Source organism: Anolis carolinensis, chromosome 6 (genome assembly GCF_035594765.1).
Source record: "Anolis carolinensis isolate JA03-04 chromosome 6, rAnoCar3.1.pri, whole genome shotgun sequence".
NCBI lineage: Eukaryota > Metazoa > Chordata > Lepidosauria > Squamata > Dactyloidae > Anolis > Anolis carolinensis.
In genome coordinates this window covers 63,633,340-63,653,884 of record NC_085846.1, presented here as the reverse complement: position 1 = coordinate 63,653,884, position 20,545 = coordinate 63,633,340, and the positions used below count along the sequence as shown (strand labels likewise).

General features: G+C 42.4%; 1 protein-coding gene across 2 annotated transcripts in view; it reads left to right on the top strand.

Annotated features, from left to right (window-relative positions):
* Positions 1-20,282, top strand: part of pdcd6ip (programmed cell death 6 interacting protein) — a 44,301-nt gene extending 24,019 nt beyond the window's left edge. For both annotated transcript variants that reach the window (XM_008118338.3, XM_003225777.4), the window contains exons 11-18: positions 437-548; positions 1,749-1,918; positions 14,347-14,595; positions 15,144-15,278; positions 16,393-16,487; positions 17,601-17,736; positions 18,028-18,206; positions 19,090-20,282. In XM_008118338.3, coding sequence (XP_008116545.1) covers positions 437-548; positions 1,749-1,918; positions 14,347-14,595; positions 15,144-15,278; positions 16,393-16,487; positions 17,601-17,736; positions 18,028-18,206; positions 19,090-19,258 — 1,245 coding nt within the window. In that variant the 3' untranslated portion in view covers positions 19,259-20,282. The remainder of the gene's footprint in view (positions 1-436; positions 549-1,748; positions 1,919-14,346; positions 14,596-15,143; positions 15,279-16,392; positions 16,488-17,600; positions 17,737-18,027; positions 18,207-19,089) is intronic.
* Positions 20,283-20,545: the final 263 nt, after the last annotated feature.

Genomic DNA, 20,545 nt, shown 5'->3' with positions numbered 1-20,545 from the left:
TTTTCTGAATAGATCTTGCCAAGATAACTTGATGATATGTTTGCCTTATGGTTACCGTAAATTGGAAATGACTTAGAGATGCACAACAGCAGCAACAAGATTTTGGTGTGTCATACATACCAGACATAAACACATGCACACCTGTTTCAGTGTGCTTTCTAACCCTATTTTTGCCATTTCATGGTTGCTAGTAATAGACATTTAGCACAACCTATAAGCCTTTTGGATCCCTGTGAACTATGTTAGATTTAGTCTAAAGGTAATTCAGCTTGTGTTCACATGAAATCACAAGGTTTATACTTCTGCCTCATTTACTTAAGTCAGCATTAATTTAATGGGAGCAAACCTCTGCTGACTTGTTCTGGGCCTTGTCTTTTCTTATCTGTGACTTCAAACCAGTTCTTTAGAAATAACTTTTTTTTTACAAAAATCCTAGTCTCTACGGATATTGGATGAGGAAGAAGCAACAGACAATGAGCTGAAAAATAAGTTTAAGGAGCGTTGGCAAAGGACACCATCAAATGATCTTTACAAGCCTTTGAGGACAGGTAATATTTATTTATGTATGCATGCATTCATATTAATACATAGTTGCTTTCTTTGCTGAGGTTTACTCCAAAAGGCATATTTAAAAGGAGACACATGAGGCAGCAATGCAACACCTCTGGGTATAAAATCAACACAATCTGCTTTCTATGTGATAAAAGGTTCTATCTGTAAAGGAGCTCTTAGGTAGAAACAGTGGGGTAAGTATAACCAAATGGCAGCTGTACCAGAACTCTCCCAGCTTTACTCTTCCATATCCTCAAACCTAGTTCTGGAGGTTTCCTAGATCTCTAAATCCAGCTTTGGTGTGCATTGAGAAGTTACTATTGTTTCCCATTTCTGGCTTCTTGTGTTCATTAGTGGAATGCAATCATTGCATACTGCATTTAGTGCTAAAGGGACCTTGAGGTATGAACAGATAATTTTTATTGTAATAGCTGCATTTCTGATATAGTCATCAACCACACTGATTTGAACTAATTTGTGCCAGTGAGCTTAAAGTCTACTTGAACCAGTTGTGGCTGACTCTGTATGGCTCAGTATGATTTAGATATTAATTTTTTTAGTTCACAGATTATCAAATGTGTGGCACAATAATCTTAAAAAAGTAAATGCCTTGGGGTTGTTGTATGTTTTTCGGGCTGTGTGGCCATGTTCCAGAAGTATTCTCTCCTGACGTTTCGCCCACATCTATGGCAGGCATCTTCAGAGGGTGCCTGCCATAGATGTGGGTGAAACGTCAGGAGAGAATACTTCTGGAACATGGCTATACAGCCCGAAAGACATACAACAACCCTGTGATCCCGGCCATGAAAGCCTTCGACAGCCCGAAAGACATACAACAACCCTGTGATCCCGGCCATGAAAGCCTTGGCTGTTAAAATCTGCTTTTGTTGTTTAATGCTTCTAAACACAGGAAGAAACCCTATCTACAAATGCTGTAAAAATCTATACAGAATACTTTCCAGTGGAAGAAAGCATTCTGAGATTTATCTCATAGATTTATTTTTTTGGGATTGAAGTATCTTTTTCTTTTGTACTTCCAATTATTTCACAATTAGTGAACCACATAACTCTTTTAAATGAAATAAAATAGAATACCTGAAACACAGACTTGTTACACTATTGTTGTCCAGTACAATATATCAATCAGTGGATTAAATCAGTATCTCTATCAATTGTCTCTTTATTTTTTTTTCAAGAGGGGTCCAATTACCGTAACATCTTGGATAAAGCTGTGCAAGCTGACAAACAGGTTAAGGAGCGATATCAGTCTCACCGAGATACAATTTCACTGTTGTGTAAGCCAGAAGCAGAGCTGAATGCAGCGATTCCTTCAGCAAATCCAGCAAAAACTATGCAAGGGAGTGAGGTATGAACAGATAGTTTTTCTTGTAGTAGCTGTATTTCTGACCCAATCACCAAGCATATTGATTTGTGATACTTTTGGCTTGAGGATCATTATTCTCATGAGTTTTATTATTCTCTTTTTTTTATAAATAAATTTTATTTTGCTTTCAAAATAACAAAAACAATCTTAAACAGTACAAAAAGGGAAAAGAAGGGAAAAATAAGGACCATTAAAGAATGTAATATGTAACTTGCGGAGCCATGTTAATTAGTTCTATACGTAAGTCTGTTGTATCATCAGAAACATAGAGTGGTAGAAGGAAATTATCATTATACATATCTATTTTTTCTTCGTGTACATTGTGAATGCACACTAATGGAGAGACTGCGCCTGCACAGGATCCAACGGAAACTCTTCCAAGCTGAAGTTCAAATTTTGGCGGTAGCCACGCCCCCCTTCCCAAGGGGCATATAAGGCAGCCCCAGGCGTCCGCTCTCCAGTTCCTTTTTTTCTGCCGCAAGGTTCACTTCGGACTCTTTCGCATGTCTACTACGCACTTCAAATGCTGCACGCAGTGTGCTGCTAAAATTCCTGACTCCGACGGCCACACCAAGTGCCTCTTCTGCCTTGGAGAGGCCCATATGGTCGGTACCTGCTGCTTCTGCCTAGCTCTCAAGGCTTAGGCCAGAAAGAACAGAGCCGCTAGGCTCAGAGCGGCGCTCTACTAGAAGTCTCTCGCTCCAGAACCAACCCCGTCAACGTCGGGAGCGTTGTCGACACCAGTTCTGAGAGCAATGTCGGCACCGGCGGCTAAAGCCCCCTCAGTCTCGTCTAGGGCGTCTAGAGCTTCTAAGGCCACGAGGCCTGCTAAGCCACTGTGTACAGTGACCACGGCCACTGTGTTGACCCGTTCCGGGAAGGTGGGTCCTTCCTCAATGTCGAGCTCTCTGGTCTCGATAACCTCGGTCCGGTCCCGCATCAGTTCCCCTCCGTCGTCCTCTGCAATCAAAATTGCCTTTAAGAGGGCTCACGAGGAATCTCGTCGAGCGCAATCTGACTCAGCTGTGGTTCCTCCAACACCAGGCAAATCCATGAGGGTTCCCTCTAAACAACCGCCGGCTAAAAAGCGGCTGACTCAACGCTCCTCCTCCTCAGCCTCCTCGAGGAGAGATGCCCCTTCCTCCTCCACAACTTCTTCGAGGAAGTCCTTGCCGATTGTGCCGGCCCAGCAGCCCCGAGATCTCTCTCAATCTTCTCCGCAGCCCCTTTCCGACGGCGAGCTGCAAGACTCACCTCATCACTCCACCCAAACGGTGGTCAGGGTACCAATGCCTGAACCCTCCGTGCCACGTCATCCCTCGCGCCAGGAGCTCTTCCCTCCGACCTCGATACCGGAGCATTGCAGACAGACGGCCCGCTTGGCCCGAGTGGCCCAAGCCTCGGCCTCCAAAGACTCTCGGCCTCCAGCCGTTTCTTCCCGTGAGGCTATGCCTCCTCCTGAGACTGTACTCTCTTCTCCCCCTCAGTCCTCTCAAGGGGCTGAGGAGGATGATACAGACATCGACCGCCCAGACACTGTCCTCTCAGCCTTGGTGGTCTCTCTCGGCCTGGATCTTTCTCCTCCTCACGATAAGTATGAGGCGGACCCTCCTTCGCCGACGGACAATATCCGTGCCTTCTCTGATCAAATGGTCAGAATGGCCAATGCCCTGGGTATGGAGATCAAGCAAACCTCCAAAGCGGTGTCTGATCCGGTCTTCAAGAGGGTTCAAGCCCAAGCTCCGCCGGCCACGCTGTTGCCTTTTTTGCCTTACCTCCTGGATGTCATTCAAGCCTCTTGGAAAACTCCATCTTCCATACCCCCAACCTCGAAAAGAATCGAAGCTTGGTACCGTACCGACGACGATTCCCTGGAATGGCTAAAGCACCACCCCGACCCTGATTCTTTGGTCATCAAGGCCTCTCAATCCTCCGGCCGCCAATCTAATACACCGGCCAATAGGGAAGGTAAACGTTTCGACACGGTTGGTCGAAAGCTGTACTCTGGGGCCCTTTTACTTTGTCGAATGGCAAACTACGGAGCCTGCATGGGTGCTTACCAGCAAATTATCTGGGGAAAAAGCCCAACTGTTTTTTTGCCAAACTGTCGGACGAAGATCGCTCTGTCCTTACCACCCTCCAACAGGAGGCCGATTCGCTGGCCCACCATCAAATCCAGATGGCAAAGCATACTGGGGACACGATGGGTAAGATGATTGCCCATGCGATCGCCATCCGTCGCCACGCCTGGCTGAGGTCGTCCGGTTTGTCCTCCTCATCCAGGCAGGTTATTGAAGATCTTCCTTTTGACACGACACGTTGGGCCTCTTCAACTCTGGTACCGACGACAAACTTAAGTCAAACCATGACTTTAAGGTTCTTGCGTCGAAATGTGGCGTCGACCAGCCTCAGGCGCAACGCACTCGCTGGTTCCCTCACCGTTTTTGGCGTTTCCCGCCTCTTTCAGACGCCCCTCGGGCTCGAACAATCAAAGCCACCACCAACCCCGTCGAGCGGCTCACCCGCAGAAGCAATGGGGCCGAACTTCTTCTGCTCCTCCTCAGGCACACTGGCGTACCTGACGCCATCCTTTCCTGCCAAACCTCCTTCTCTGCTACCGCTGCAAGGTCCACTCCGCCTCCACACCTCTGTGTCTTTGCCGACCACTTAGCTCCTTTCTACAGCCATTGGGAATCTATCACTTCAGATGCTTGGGTTCTCCGAATTGTCCAAGAAGGCTATGCCTTAGAGTTCAAAGAACTTCCGCCCACAGGCCACGTTCTTCTTTCCACTCCTTCTCGAGAAATCCTGGCCGAAATCGATGCCCTCCTTGCCAAGGGGGCTATTCGGCCTTCTCCATCCGCACAGGACCTTCAGAGCTTCTTTTCCAGATACTTCACGGTCCCGAAAAGAAGAGGCAGGCTGCGCCCCATTCTAGACTTACGGGCTCTCAACGTCTTCATTCGCCCATCCAAATTCAGAATGGTCTCTATTGCTTCTATCCTCCCGATGCAGCAGCGGGGAGATTACTTTGTGTCCATAGACTTACGAGACGCTTATTTCCACGTAGCAATAAGGAAGGCTCACAGACGCTTCCTCTGCTTCAAGGTTCTCGATCAAACTTATCAATTCACCGTTTTACCCTTCGGCCTTGTCACGGCGCCGAGGGTCTTCACCAAGGTCGTTGCTGTCGTGGCCGCCCATCTAAGGCTGCAAGGGATCACTGTCTTTCCTTATCTAGACGACTGGCTTCTGGTCGGGCCCGACCCTGTTCTTCTCGAACGCCACGTCGACATCACTCTGCAGCTCTTGAACTCTCTCGGTCTCCAACTCAATGTCGAGAAGTCGCACCTCACACCGTCGAGGGAAATTCGCTTTATCGGCGCTCTCTTCGACTCCGTCGCACAGACCGTGTCGCTGCCACTCGACAGATTTCTAGCCCTCCGTCACCAAATCATCTTGTGTCGATCCACCCGGAGGGTCCGGGCTCGATCCATCCAAGTTCTTCTGGGTCACATGGCCTCCACGGTCCTCACTACCCCCTTTGCCATACTGCACCTTTGGACTCTACAAAGGTGGTTCATAGACACTTTCAAGCCGTTCTACCATCACAACTCGAAGTTTCTGTCGATACCGCTTCACGTTCGTCAATCCCTTTCCTGGTGAATGTCTCACCAAAATGTATGCAGGGGCCTACCCTTCCACCCGGAGTGCCCCTCAATAACCATAACCACAGACTCCTCCAACTACGCCTGGGGAGCCCACATGAACGGTCTGACAGTCCAAGACATCTGGTCTTCCTCCGAAAGGGCCAACCACATAAACTTTCTAGAACTTCTTGCTATCTTCAAAGCCCTGAAAGCCTTCTCTCGTCTGATCTGCCGTAAGTCCATTCTCATCCAATCGGACAACACAGTGGCAGTCTTCTACATCAACAAGCAGGGCGGTACGGGATCAAGGAAACTGATGCTCCTCTCCGCCCGCATTTGGCTCTGGTGCATAGCCCATGAGGTCCAGATCTCCGTGATTCACCTTCCGGGAGCCCAGAACGACTTAGCGGATGCTCTGAGCAGAATGACAACCTCCTCCCACGAGTGGAAGCTCGATCCCGAGGTTCTCCACACCCTATTCCTCGACTGGGGGCGGCCTACTCTAGATCTCTTCGCCTCCCCCCAGAACGCTCAACTGTCCCGCTACTGGGCGAGACTCCCCCCGGCCTCATTCCCCGGCTGCCTGGGAGACGCCTTTCTTCTAGACTGGTCAGCGGAACCGCTCTATCTCTTTCCTCCTTTCCCTCTGATACCAAAGGTTCTCGAGAGGCTCCTTTCGATCCCGGTCACTGCGATCCTCATAGCACTGGCCTGGCCCCGTCAGCCTTGGTATCCAGCCCTGATTCACTTCTCCAGAGGAACCTTTCGCCCTTTTCCGTCCCTACCACATCTTCTCTCCAGGGAAAACGGCCAGATCCTTCACCCAGATCTTCCTTCTCTTCATCTCACTGCATGGAGGATTCTCGTCTGACCTACCTCCCGCAAAATCTCCAAGATGTTCTTCGGGCAGCCCATAAGCCGGCTACAACCGGAGCATACACTTACAAGCTTTCTCGCTTCCGTGCCTTCCTTCGATCCCGAGGTATCGATACCTTCCCGACCTCGGTACTGGTGGTCCTGGACTTCCTCATGACTCTTGTAGAAAGGAAGCTCTCTATTGCCTCCATAAAGGCCTACTTAGCTGCTCTTTCCTGGTCCTTTCAACGCCATGGTCAGCCATCTCTGTTCTCTGACCACCTGGTTAAAACCTTCCTTAGAGGCTATAATAACATTGCCCGCCATCACAACCACCTACGCCGGGCTGGAACCTCGAGCTCGTGCTCTCCCAACTTACGTCGCCTCCTTTCGAACCGCTTGCCTCGACCGACCTGCGCCTCCTTTCCTGGAAAGTAACTTTTCTCATAGCAATAACCTCGGCACGTAGACCGTCTGAACTGGCTGCCCTGAGGATTGATGAGCCATACCTACGTTTTCATCATGACCGTGCTGTCCTACGCCCGGATATCACCTTTCTGCCTAAGGTGGTCTCAGCCTTTCACCTCAACCAGGACATAGTCCTACCTGCCTTCTTCTCTAATCCTTCTCCTCTCGAGCGGAGACTTCACCTCCTTGACGTTCGCAGAGCGCTCCTCTTCTACAGAGACCGCACTAGAGATATTCGTAAGACTCAAAGACTCTTTATCGCTTATGCCCCGGACAAACTGGGTAATCCTATTTCCTCCCAGAGGTTGTCCCACTGGATTGCTCAGGCCATCGAACTGGCCTATGAACTGGCTAAACGCCCTCCCCCCCGTCCATCCGTCCCAGGTCGACGAGGGGTCTCTCGACTTCGACCACTTAGGGATGTTCCACTTGACTCTATTTGCAAAGCGGCAATCTGGTCGAACCCCCTTACGTTCGTCTCTCACTACAGGATAGACCACAAAGCCTTCAAGGACGACTCGGCCTTTGCAATATCGGTATTGTCGTCTTGACAGCCAAGGGTCCACCCTTGTTTTTTTCCATCTCCTGAACACTTACCTGCCAGGTGACCCTCTATGCCTCTCCTTCAAAGGATCGGGGATGTTTCTTTCCCCTCCACACTTATGTCTCTGGGCTCTTTGCCCCGAGAGTGTTTCTCTCATGATGTTCTTTACTGTTTAACTTACCTTTTGCTCTCGCTCTGAGCGCCTTGCACTGGATGGTCTTATTGTGCCTTATTCAAGTTTACCCCTCTCCCCTGTGGGAGAGTATATGCATACACTATTGACAAGTTTTTTCTTGTTATAAAATGTTTATTTCATGCCTTTTTTCCTGACGTCTTTTCTCGATATGTTATGCTCATGATAACGTTACATTGGTCCTCTGGGACTGTTTTTTCATTACCGGTATGTCCTAATAAATGTGTGTTTGGACATTCACCTGTTGTCAGGTTTGCCTGTCGCACCATCCGGGACTTCAGCGTGCTAGTCTCCATTAGTGTGCATTCACAGAGTACATGAAGAAAAAGGACAGGTTGCTTACCTGTAACCATGTTTCTTCGAGTGTACTCTGTGAATTCACACAAGCCTTTCCTTCCTTCCCCTCTGGCAAACCTCTCCCTTTCTCGTTGCCTTGGCGGCGCAGGAACTGGAGAGCGGACGCCTGGGGCAGCCTTATATGCCCCTTGGGAAGGGGGGCGTGGCTACCGCCAAAATTTGAACTTCAGCTTGGAAGAGTTTCCGTTGGAGCCTGCGCAGGCGCAGGCTCTCCATTAGTGTGAATTCACAGAGTACACTCGAAGAAACATGGTTACAGGTAAGCAACCTGTCCATATATAAAAATGAGTTCTGACATCGCGGCAATGCACTAAACAACACAATCACACACACACACACACCAACCTCGAAAATAGGCAACACAACTCAAAATCCTCGCCTCAAGGCCAAGACAACACAAACTAAAAACACAATCACAATGCCAAAAAACACCCAAAAGCCACCACAGGCGATGTGCGCCTGCGTGCACACCATCCTATAATCCCTTGCCACACGCGCGCGCACACACACATATCATCCTTACCAAAGAGGCCTCACAAACACACCGAGAAAGGGAACAAAAGGGAGGCCGGCCGATTACTTACCGGCTTTTCCCCGCTGTCACTACTCAGAGCTGGGCCTGGGCTGAAGAAAGGAAGGCAAGAAGGCAGATTCCCGTGTGGGTGTGGGATCCGGGGGCGTGCGGGCCTTGCCTTGCTCTCCGCCCTCTCCCCCTCAGTTTCCTCCCCCCTCAGGGGCCATGGAAGGTGCCCAGGCGCTGCGCAGGCCCCCTCCTCCCGCCCCTCTCCTCTCAGCGCGAGGAAGGCCCCGCGGACCCTCAGCCTCTGTCCTCCTCGCGGCCTCTGCCTTCCTCGTACCGGGCCCTATGCAGTGCCGTCTTCACGCTGGCCTTGACGACGTCTTCTGCAGGAAGATCAGTGCTGGGTTCTTCTCGGAGGTCTTCAAGGTGAGGGGGGAGACGGGGCCGTGGCCCTCGAGCAGGCCTGGGCCTCCCCTCGAGTTGTTTTGGGCGCCAACTCCCACCCTTCCCGGTCTCAGGCCCCTTCCTTTTCCCTCTCAGCTGCTTAAGTGGCTGAGGGGGAAAAGGAAAGGGCCTGAGGCCGGGAAGGGTGGGAGTTGGCGCCCAAAACAACTTGAGGGGAGGCCCAAGTTGGCCCAGGCTGAGTTCCCCCCTTTTGTGTTGTTATTGTTGTTGTTGTTGTTGTTCTCACCCACAAATTATGACCCCACAAAGCCTTCTAATGCCTCAGGAGCCCCCCTTTTCCCCTCTCTAGCCCTATCGCCCTCACCTTTGCCTTCCCTGTGAGGGATAATTATTATTTATATAACAATAACAGTGATAATCATTTAAGAATGTAACAATAACCAATAATAATAGTAAGTTGTTATTGTAACAGTGATAAACATTCAAGAACGTAATAATAATTGATAATAATAGTAAGTTACTATTATTATAACAGTGATAATCATTCAAGAATGTAATAATAACTAATAATAATAATAGTAAGTTATTATAACAATGATAATCATTCTAGGCTGTAATAGTAATGATTATGATAAGAGTGATAATCATTCAAGAATGTAATAATTATTATAACATTGATAATCATTCAAGAATAATAACAACTAATAATAGTACGTTATTATTATAACAGTGATAATCATTCAACACTGTAATCATAATTATTATAACAGTGATAATCATTCAAGAATGTAATAATATTAATAGTAAATATTATTTTTATTATTATAACAGTGATAGTCATTTAAATTTAATAATCTATACATATAAAAGGGTAATGAAATTTTGGCCTAGGACAAAACAACAAAAATACATCCCAGAAACACTAAACTTGGCAGCACAACCCCTCATCCATGTCTCTACGTTCATACAACAAAAATAAAAGAAAAATAAAGTCCTAATTAAAGGGAGAGGAATAATTGTTTTTATCCAGTTGCTACCAGTTAGAAGGCTAAGCTCCGCCCACTTGGTCTCCTAGCAACCCACTCAGCCCAGGGGACAGGCAGAGTTAGGCCTCACTTAGGCGTATTCCCCGCTGCCTATAAAATACAGATTATCAGATTTGAACTGGATTATATGGCAGTGTTGACTCAAGGCCCTTCCACACAGCTATATAACCCATTTATAATCTTATCTTATATGCTTTGAACTGGATTATCTTGACTCCACACTACCATATAATCCACTTCACTGTGCATTTTATCTAGCTGTGTAGAAGGCGCCTTATATAATCCAGATAATATAAGTCTATAAATATACAATATACAATAGAGTCTCACTTATCCAACATAAACAGGCCAGCAGAACGTTGGATAAGTGAATATGTTGGATAATAAGAAAGGATTCAGGAAAAGCCTATTAAACATCAAATTAGGTAATCATTATACAAATTAAGCACCAAAACATCATGTTATACAACAGAATTGACAGAAAAAGTATAATGCTATGTAAATTACTGTATTTACAAATTTACCTCCAAAATAGCACAATGAATTTAAAACACTGACTACAAAAGCATTGACTACTAAAGGGCAGACTGCGTTGGATAATCCAGAATATTGGATAAGCAAATGTTGGATAAGTGAGATTCTACTGTAATATGAAATAATTATTGTTGTAGAATAATACAGAACAATATAATCTCTAAAACCAGGACAGTAAATAAAGACCAACACTCTGAAAGCAGGGAAATTGGGAATTCCAGAAAGGAAACAATCAGGACCAGCTAACACCTCCCAAGAAAGGATTCTTCCAGAAAGGAAGCTGAGAAGGGAGTGAAGCAGTGTGTATTACCAAAGTCATTATTATTATTATTATTATTATTATTATTATTATTATTATTATTGTGTTCCTGTGAACCGTGAAAATGAATACAATCTACCTCCCAAGTTTCAAAAACACTAAAATCAGAATATATAAAAATTACTGTGGTATAATAAAACAGAACAATACAGTCTCTAAAATCAGAACACTAAATAAACAACAACACTCTGAAATCATGGGAATTCCACACAAGAAACAATCAGGGCCAGCTAGCAGCTCCCAAAAAAGTATTCCCATCACCAAACTCTGGCAAATCCTCTGTTTTCTGAGAGCCACAGACAGTAAAAGCACATAAAATATCGCAAACAACACCACTCTGAAAACAAGGGAATTCCAGACAGGAAACAATCAGGGCCAGCTAAAACCTTCCAACGAAAAATTCACTCAGGGAGGAAACAGCCAGGCTTTAAAGCTGCAAGGCCATTACATGCTAATCATTTCCCCTAATTGCAGCATTCATACTTGCCTCCAACAGACAAAAAAAAAAATCAGAAATATTGTATATTCACAAACTTTAGGAAATAATATCCCCTGATGGCGAAGCGTGTTAAAACGCTGAGCTTCTGAACTTCTGGACCGAAAGGTCGTAGGTTTGAATTGGGGGAGTGGAGAGAGCCCCCACTGTTTGCCCCAGCTTCTCCCAACCCTAAAGTTCAAAAACATGCAAATGAGAGTAGATGAATAGGTACTGCTTCGGCGGGAAGGTAACGGTGCTCTATGCCATCATGCCACATGACCTAGGAGGAGTCTTCGGCTTAGAAATAGACATGAGCACCAACCCCCAAAGTCAGACACGATTGAACTTAATGTCAGGAGGAAACCTTATCCTTTACTTTGACTACCAACAAGTCCTCAATACTTTATTTCCCATACCACCATACTTCGCCACAGCAACGCGTGGCCGGGCACAGCTAGTTTTTAATAAAGGAAGAAAGTGAAGTAAAAGGAGAAGAAAAAAAATCCCACTTTAACTTTTCTGACAAGAGTACCAAATTGTCCTTCTGGATCTGCATTAATTTATTTTATCTTTTTTATTGTCCCTTCTTTTTTCTTCTCTTCCAGCTCTGAGTAATATTCCTTCCCCTTATTTTATCAAATTCAAACTCTGTTTTTTTCTACACTTAATGGCAGTCAACTATATACCGTGTATACTCGAGTATAAGCTGACCCGAATATAAGCCGAGGCAGCTAATTTTATCACAAAAAGTGGGAAAACTTATTGACTCGAGTATAAGACGAGGGTGGGAAATGCAGCAGCTACGGGTCAAATTCAAAAATGAAAATAGTAATAAAATTGCATTATTTGTGGCATCAGTAGGTTAGATGTTTTTGAATATTTATATAATACTGTAATTTAAGATAATACTTTAATAAGATAAGACTGTCCAACTCTGAATACCTATATACTCAAGTATAAGCTGACCTGAATAGAAGCCGGCCAGGACTCTCACTCGAGTATAAGCTGAGGGGAGCTTTTTCAGCCCTAAAAAAAGGGCTGAAAAATTAGGCTTATACTCGAGAATATACTATATATCTTAAAATTGATTTCATTTCTTAATATTTTAGTAATATGTAAATATTATACTTATCTATCATTCTATCTGAAATGGATTTTTTAATTACTTAGATCCACGAGAGTTCTGCTGGGCGGGGTAGAAATGATAGAAATAAATTATCTCACTTTTTAAAAGGTCATTTTTAGGCTCTATAGGAAAGCCCTAGCCACATCTAATCATTTTTCCTGCTCTGGCAATGATAACATGAAAACAGTGTGTGCAGTTTGTTTCACTTGTTTGGTGATTAACCTATAGGTATTAAAACAGCCTTGTGGACTGAACTAAAATAAGAGTATAGGCAGCTCCTGAATTATAAGTTGGAGTTACAACATCCAATTTATGAAGGAGTTATAGATACGAACAAAGCAGGGGTGGCCAACTGGGGAGTGGTAGAACTCCCATTCTCATCAAGTAATGAAATCTGCAGAAACAAATAGTTTTTAAAATGTGAAATGATAGTGCAAAACATTAATGTTGTCTTAGGAAATATTGTTTCTAAAGCCAAACTTGAAAACAGGTGTGTAAAGAAGTGTGAATTTTTTAGTTTACAGATGTCCTGTTTAATTGTGTTTTAAAAGTTATGTTTAACTGTGTTAAAAAAAAGGGTTAATATTTCAGTTACTCTGCACCAGAGGCTGGTTGCCATGGAGAAGGGGGCAGAGCCAACTGGGGTAGCTGAAGAGAGCACATTTTGGAGGGAAACACAGTAAGTCAGTCAGTCTGTAATTGGGGGAATTACAGAGAAGATTGATCCTGGTTGAAGGGATCAAGGGAGACTCAATTGGTCAGTCAAGGGAGACATTTTGAGTCAGTCAGTCAGTCAGTGTGTCTGTGGTCAACGAACCACAGGGAAGTGTGGGCTCTGTTGAAGCTCAGGAAATGCTGATCCTAAGTTAGGGGATCAGGGTTAAAATAAGTTTGATGACTTATTTTAAGGTAGACTGTAATCGGATGAATTACAGGGAAGACTGATTCTCAGTTGGAGAATCAGGGTGGCTCAAAGGTTGGATTTGAGTCAATTTAAAACAAGTTTGGTGTTCCTGATTAGGAACAGATATTCTGTGATTGAAGTGGAATTTAAAAGTTTGAAACACCTCATTCTGTTATTATAATTGTTAAGGAAAGTGCCTCTTAAGTGAGAATTGTAACCATCAAGCTTGTGCCTCAATAAATGTTATTATTCCTTCAAACATCTCAGTCTCTCTCATACATACACACATCAAGAATAAATAAAAAGAAAGAAGAAAAATAAAAGTCTCCTCTCTAAGTAGCCAGTGGCTAAATCTTCCAATAGTGGTGGCAAGAATAGATAAACCCCTTAACATCAGGTGGCCGCATTATAAACATCTTTACATCTGGTGGCAGCATAAATATATATTCTTGATAACTGGTGGCAGTGGATATAGATGGATATAAAATATATATAATAATTAATAAATAGAAACATCATCCTTCTCCACAATCGGTGTCAGAGGTGGGATCTAAAAGGAATCTCCCCTGCATGAGATCTTTACAAGGTGCGAGGATTTTAAGCAGCTTGAGGAGGCTTTGCAAATTGATTGAGGCTTCTCTGAAACTATGTGGTGCAGAAACATCAGGTTAATGTCTTGTCAAGCCAGATAGTTCTAGGATGAAGGCTTGAGATACCAGATATGTGGGGAAAGAATCTTATTTTGAAGGCTAAGCTTTTTGAGAAAGTGAAGATCTGATCCTGCTCACTAATATCTCTCCAAACGATCATGTCACTGATGCCACAAGGTACAAGTAAGAGCTTCAGGCTGTTAATCACACTTTTATGTTTTATTGCACAATCGTAACTCAGGAGTTGAAGAAAATAAGTTATTATACTCTCTAGGCCTGTACGTTTATTCTGAAACAGAATAGAAAGTTAGCAAATGCCTCAAAATGCCAATCATGAAGTGACATATTTTTTCTTACCTAGGTGGTTAATGTCCTAAAGTCTTTGCTGAATAATCTGGACGATGTGAAAAAGCAGAGAGAACAACTTGAGAATGATCTCAAGTCAGTAAACTTTGACATGACAACTAAATTCCTAACAGCACTTGCCCAGGATGGTGCTTTGAATGAAGAAGCTATTTCTGTCACTGAGTTGGATCGTCTTTATGGTGGTCTCACTCATAAAGTACAAGAAACCCTGAAAAAACAGGAGGAGCTGCTCAACAACATTCAGGTATTCTTCATTTTTTTTAGAACAGGTTTTACACATCACAGTGAATGTCTTGTGGTTGGTGTGGTTTAAGGTTGTTGTATCAACTAGGGGTTTAGGGAGTAAGACATTACTGGAGGCACAGCTTTGAGGAGACAAGAGCCAAGATCCAGTGGTATACTTCCATATTCAGCAGAGAACTACTAGTGTCCAACTTTTATTTATTTAAGATATTTTTATCTTGCCTTTCTCCGCAAGTGGACTCAAGGCAGCTTACAAAGTTAAAATCAAATATTCGATAAAACCAATCCCTCCTCCCCTGTATAAACTCGTATATATACTTTCCTCTCTTCCACTGCAGACCTCTGGCACTAAAACCTGTTCAAGAGGATTTCCAAGTTCTCTGAACCAGATTTTGGGGAGAATGAAATCAGAGTTGGTTGCATGAGAGAGGAGGACTGCTGATTAGTAGGATATATAGTGGAAATACACAATTGGATTCCGACCAGAAGTTTTAGTGCTTTGTGATACATATTTTGTGCAATCTTATTTTTCTCTTTTTCTTTTTGTAGAATTCACATCAGGAATTTTCTAAGATGAAGCAATCAAATAATGAATCCAATTTAAGAGAAGAAGTTCTTAAGAACTTAGCTGTAGCCAATGACAACTTTGTGGAACTTGTAGCCAACCTGAAAGAAGGCACAAAGGTATAATAATATCATATGTTGTATAATTTTTGTTATACATGTTTTTTGCTTATATACCTTATTAAAGCAAGTCCTGACTAAGACCACTACTGTTCAGGTCAAGGTGTTACAAAAACCCACTTGTTTAAACATATGGCACATATTTCAAAAGTGCAAATCTTGTAACTATACATTTTGAAAATTTCAGATGAATTATATCCCATAGAACATAGAATTTTGATAGATCTGTATTGAAATAGCTTATGTAATTTTTTCCTATAGTAAAAATGATAAACATTTTTAAAAAGAGAGAAATTGTTAATTAGATTCGGAATAATGTTTTGTTTTTTTGGGGGGGGGGGGACCACCCCTACGATGATAAATTATCAGAAACAAGAAGATCTTAACATATTCCTGTTGGAATCTTGAGTTCCTCTAGTAAGGAAGTATGAAGATAAGGAACAAGATAAGAGATAATAGCTGTGTGTTATATTGAGGCACGTTGTTGTAATCATAGCATTTGGTTTTCTATCTGGAGTTAGAGCTTTGAAGCAATATATTAATACTGTTTCTTCTAACATTACTTTCTTTTGTATGGTAAGGGAGCAACCAGAATGTAAAAGTCGCAATTTGAACTGTAAGAATATTACTAGAGAGCATTTTAGTGACTTCACCATCTTCACACTTTTAAGTAGTGTTGTCAATGACATACTAGTAACATCTTTCTACTACCGTGGCAGTGCCTCTTGAATGCAGAGAGGCTCACACTTGCTGCCTGATCATTTTGGGGATGCAAGGGATTGATTTTTTGAATGTAGACCATGTGCCTCATTACTGACCTATGGTCCATCTCACCTATCAACAAGGAATAAGAGGGCTTGCTCCAAGGGTTTTTCAATCTGGAGAGCAAAATGAAATGACATAACAGAAGAAAAGGAAGCAAATGGAGGCAGGGAAAGCAAGAAGTATGCTTAACATTATTAAAAATTAGGTACAATAGAATATAGAGACACTGGGGCTTATGCGAAGGCTTAAAAATGTACAGATCTTGTAATCTCCCTACAAACACATATGCCAGTATTTAACAAGGTTACAAACTTTTCTTATGCATGAAAATTCACTGTTTCTCTCTTAGTTTTACAATGAACTCACTGAAATCCTTCTGAAGTTCCAAAACAAATGCAGCGACATTGTGTTTGCACGCAAAACGGAGAGAGATGAACTTCTAAAGTAAGCTTGCTATATTATAGTATTAGAGAATATACTTCTAGTTAAATGTTTTCATGAACTGCCATTGTGATAGCAGAGCATTATAGCAAAAGAAACTTAAACCAGAGCTATTTTCCAAACCAAGCGTTCCAAAAGGTAATAGTGTGGCAGACAGAGTACCAGGAGTTTGTGGCTTCTTTACATTCTCCCAAATTGGGCTAAACCAGTTTACTTAGAGAAGGAAATTGTTCTTTTTTTTTTTTATAAAGGTTAATCCTGTATCCTACGTTTTAGCAAACAAGGAACTATCCTCTTCTCTGAGTAGAGTGAATGCCTATTTGAATGCCTGGGTGAGGAAATGGTTATAGTGGCAGTCAGCTTTCTCCTTTCTTCAGAGTTGTTGTTGTTGTTGTTATTATTATTATTACAAACTTTATTTATGTGTTGTCGAAACTTTATTTATACCCCGTCTTTCTCCCTGTGGAGATTTAAGGTGGGTAATCAAGGTGGGTAACAATCCCTCAACTTCGCCACAAGTCATATTAAAAACCATAATGTTGACCCCTAGATCTGCCATTGACTTTTATATGGGGTTTATGTGTATTTGAGTTATACACAGGTCATGCATTTACATCACCCAGTAAACCTCATAGTGTGCATTCAAGGAACCATACAAAGATATTTGTTTGTATGATGGAGCATGCCTTCCTTTAAATTCTCTCTGCAGCACCATGTGAAACCCTGTCTCAATCGTTATTGGAGATTAGGGAATGGCTTCCGTACAGGAAGGAGGAACAGAGCAATTACAGCTCCCTTGACTGAGTGGAAGGAAGACTTCAGACAAACTGGCTTGAGCCCAGAGCAAAGTTTTAATATTGTGAACACTGAAAATATAATTTTTGGTTTACTTGAATATTTTTGGATTCAAAGGTTTCTTTTGAATTAGACGTGGCATCTCATTATATTAATCTTTATCTAAATATGGTTAAGTGTAATTGGTGAACTAATTTCAACCACTTAATTTTTGGCATTTGCTATCAGTTTGCAAATAGATTTGTTAGACATTAATATGGCAAAAAGATGTTGCAAAAGTCCATATTATGCTTCATATTTTAAACATATTTCCTTTTCAAGAGACCTGCAACAAAGTATTGCCAGGGAACCAAGCGCTCCTTCTTTTCCTTCTGTGCCTGCATATCAAACGGGTCCTGCTGGAGGAAACAAACCTCCTGCATCATCTGTTCCAACTCCAGCCCCCAGAACCAGTGTGGTAAGCAAAATAACAATAAAAAATAATCTGCGGTGATAGCAGTATTCTTGTTCTCATTTCAATATGTGAGAAAAGCTTTATTTATTGAGGTGTGACAGCACTGGTTGAGTTTGTTAAATGAGACAGTGCCTATTCTGTGTCTGGTACCATGACAACTTGACACTTTCTGTTTCTACTTGCCTTCCTTCTGTAGTTTTTGAGAACTTTGAGTGTGATAAATGTTGAACATACTGAATAGGACTCTACTTGACTTCCACCCTGGGCTCTGCCTAACATTGCTTTCTTATTTAGGCTAACAAACCACAGCCACCGGCACGTCCTCCCCCTCCGGTGATTTCTGCTGCAAATACAGCCTCTGCTCCTGGACCAGCAGCTGCTGGGACAACAGCTCCTTCAGCTAGTTCTGCCATGGGCACAGCACCTTCCCAGGCTCAAGGGCCGCCTTATCCTACATATCCGGGGTACCCTGGGTAAGTACAAACTGCTTTTCCAAAGGTTTGGGAGGGTTTTCTGTGCAATCTAATACTGACTATAGAGGGAGCTACATTGTTTTGGAATGCCTCTCAGCCCTCCAGATAAGCTTTCCATTTGATCACAAGAATGATGGAAGACTTCTTTCCACCTTAAAGTAAAATTAAAATCTGGATTCTTTTTAGTGTAGTCATTTTCCTTATTACATGTTCATTTTATGTCAGCCTAGCTTAGACCTATCTTGCCTTAAATATTGTTTCTCCCTATATGAACTTACTTTGAGTCTAAAATTCCTGGGGATTGGACTTCCTCTTGGTCCTGCCACTGTCACATGCTTGCGTTGAGAAGATATGGGAAGGTGACATCTCAATAGCTTCTCCTAGGCCTTTTCCTCCTTTTAAAGTTAATGAAATTTTAATGATAGCCTATCATGTTTTTAACTGTATCTTGTTTTAGCCTTGAGGTAAAGCATGTTCACTTCATTCCCCAGAGAAAGCCAGGATGTTAAACAAATTTGGAAATGGGAAGATGAAGGATTATGAGAATGTCTGATGGAGATTTGTGAATTACCAATCATATATGACCTTGTCCCTCTTTCCTAGTGAGGCATCCTCCCATTCTTTCTTGTAGCACAATAGTAATCATCTAAAAAATCAATGCAAAGATTCTAACAATCAAAAACTAAATTACAAAATTTGAAATATATATTTAATGCAGTCAGAAGGTATTAAAACATGACTATATTAAAGTTCAAAAAAAAGGCTTTTGTGAAGGAAGCTTGATGTATGGGAAAACAAATGTATCTTACAAGAGGCCTGCTTTAAAGAGATTTTGAACTGCAGATTCTTAACTCGTGTCCTTTGTTCTTTATTTTTTCCACAGATATTGCCAGATGCCTTTGCCAATGGGCTACAATCCTTACATGTATGGTCAGTACAATCTGCCATACACACCTTCACCCATGTACCAAAATCCAGGACAAGGACCATATCCAGGACCCCAACAGCCTGGCTATCCTTACCCACAGCAGCCCTATTATCCACAGCAATAACATATCTGTGAAGAAACACTGCTTGCTATAATTAAGATAAATTTGCAATAAGCATACTAAATCTTTAGTTCCAATTAGTGTACCTCACTGTATTGAAAAAGGCCTGTAACTTTTTTCTCTGGTTAAATATTCCAAATGCTCTGTATTCCCAGCTGAATTCTTGTCTGCATTAGACCGCTTGAGAGAGTAACAGGTTGCTGAAATACTGTATGGGCAGGACTGGATTGCAGCAAAGTTTAGGTGTATGTAAACTACATTTAAACTAACCCAGAATGTATTTCTAGTTAGTGGTTTCCTATTTCAAAAAAGTAAATGGGAAAATTGAAATGAAAAGCAAAATGATACAAAGCACTGGGTGTAATGTAGTCTACATGATTAAATAGGATTTTCTTCTATATTTTGTTGGTTTGTATTCTGAGTTTAGCTACTAATACGTTTTGTTCAATAATTAAGGCATTGTAAATTGTAAGTGCAAAATAAATTGCATAGGAAAGTTTAAAAAGAAGTTCATACTAGATATTTTTGTTACCCTGTAACCAGTGTATGTTTTTGACATTTGGGTGCGTTGACACTGGGGTTTGAAGCTGAGGTTTCTACTAAATGACTATGGTTGATTGTTTTTAAGTTCCTGTAATATAAAAACAAGACCATAAATCAAGATATTCTTATCCCAGAATAGAGAGAAAATAAATCAACATATTTTTATTGAATCTTTCAAAGCTTTTGAGTTCCAAGGCATTCATCAGGGATGAATTGCAACACAGTGCTGTTAAGTTTACTATATCTGCCTCTGGCCGACAAGTAAAAGATCTAACATTTATTTTGATATATTGTTCCTGGTTTATTTAATGGTGTCAATCTCTTTGAAGTGCTAAGGAATCCAGTTGCTGTCTTCAACTTCTCCATCCTACCTCATTGTGTGTGCCTATGTTGCTAAAACAAGGATAATCAACCCCTTGCATCCTGCCTTTCCTAGGTTCTCTGCAGAAAACCTTGAGCTACAAATAAAAATTAATTAAATTTATTTCATTAAGCATGTAGTTCAGTTTTGAAAGTTTGGAGTAGTGCGAGTACATATTACTGCAATTCAAACATGAAAAGTCAATCCTTCATTTGTGTGGAGTCTTTGCCCTTTCTGTCAAAACCACAATGTTTTTTGCTTCTAGTAACAGACACTATTCACAGTAGCAAGGATATTTGTGTAGAAAAATGTGCTTGAGTAAAACAGACTTTGAAGACATTAGAACTTGGAAACCCAAGGTTTATATCAGAGGTGAGCAAAATGGC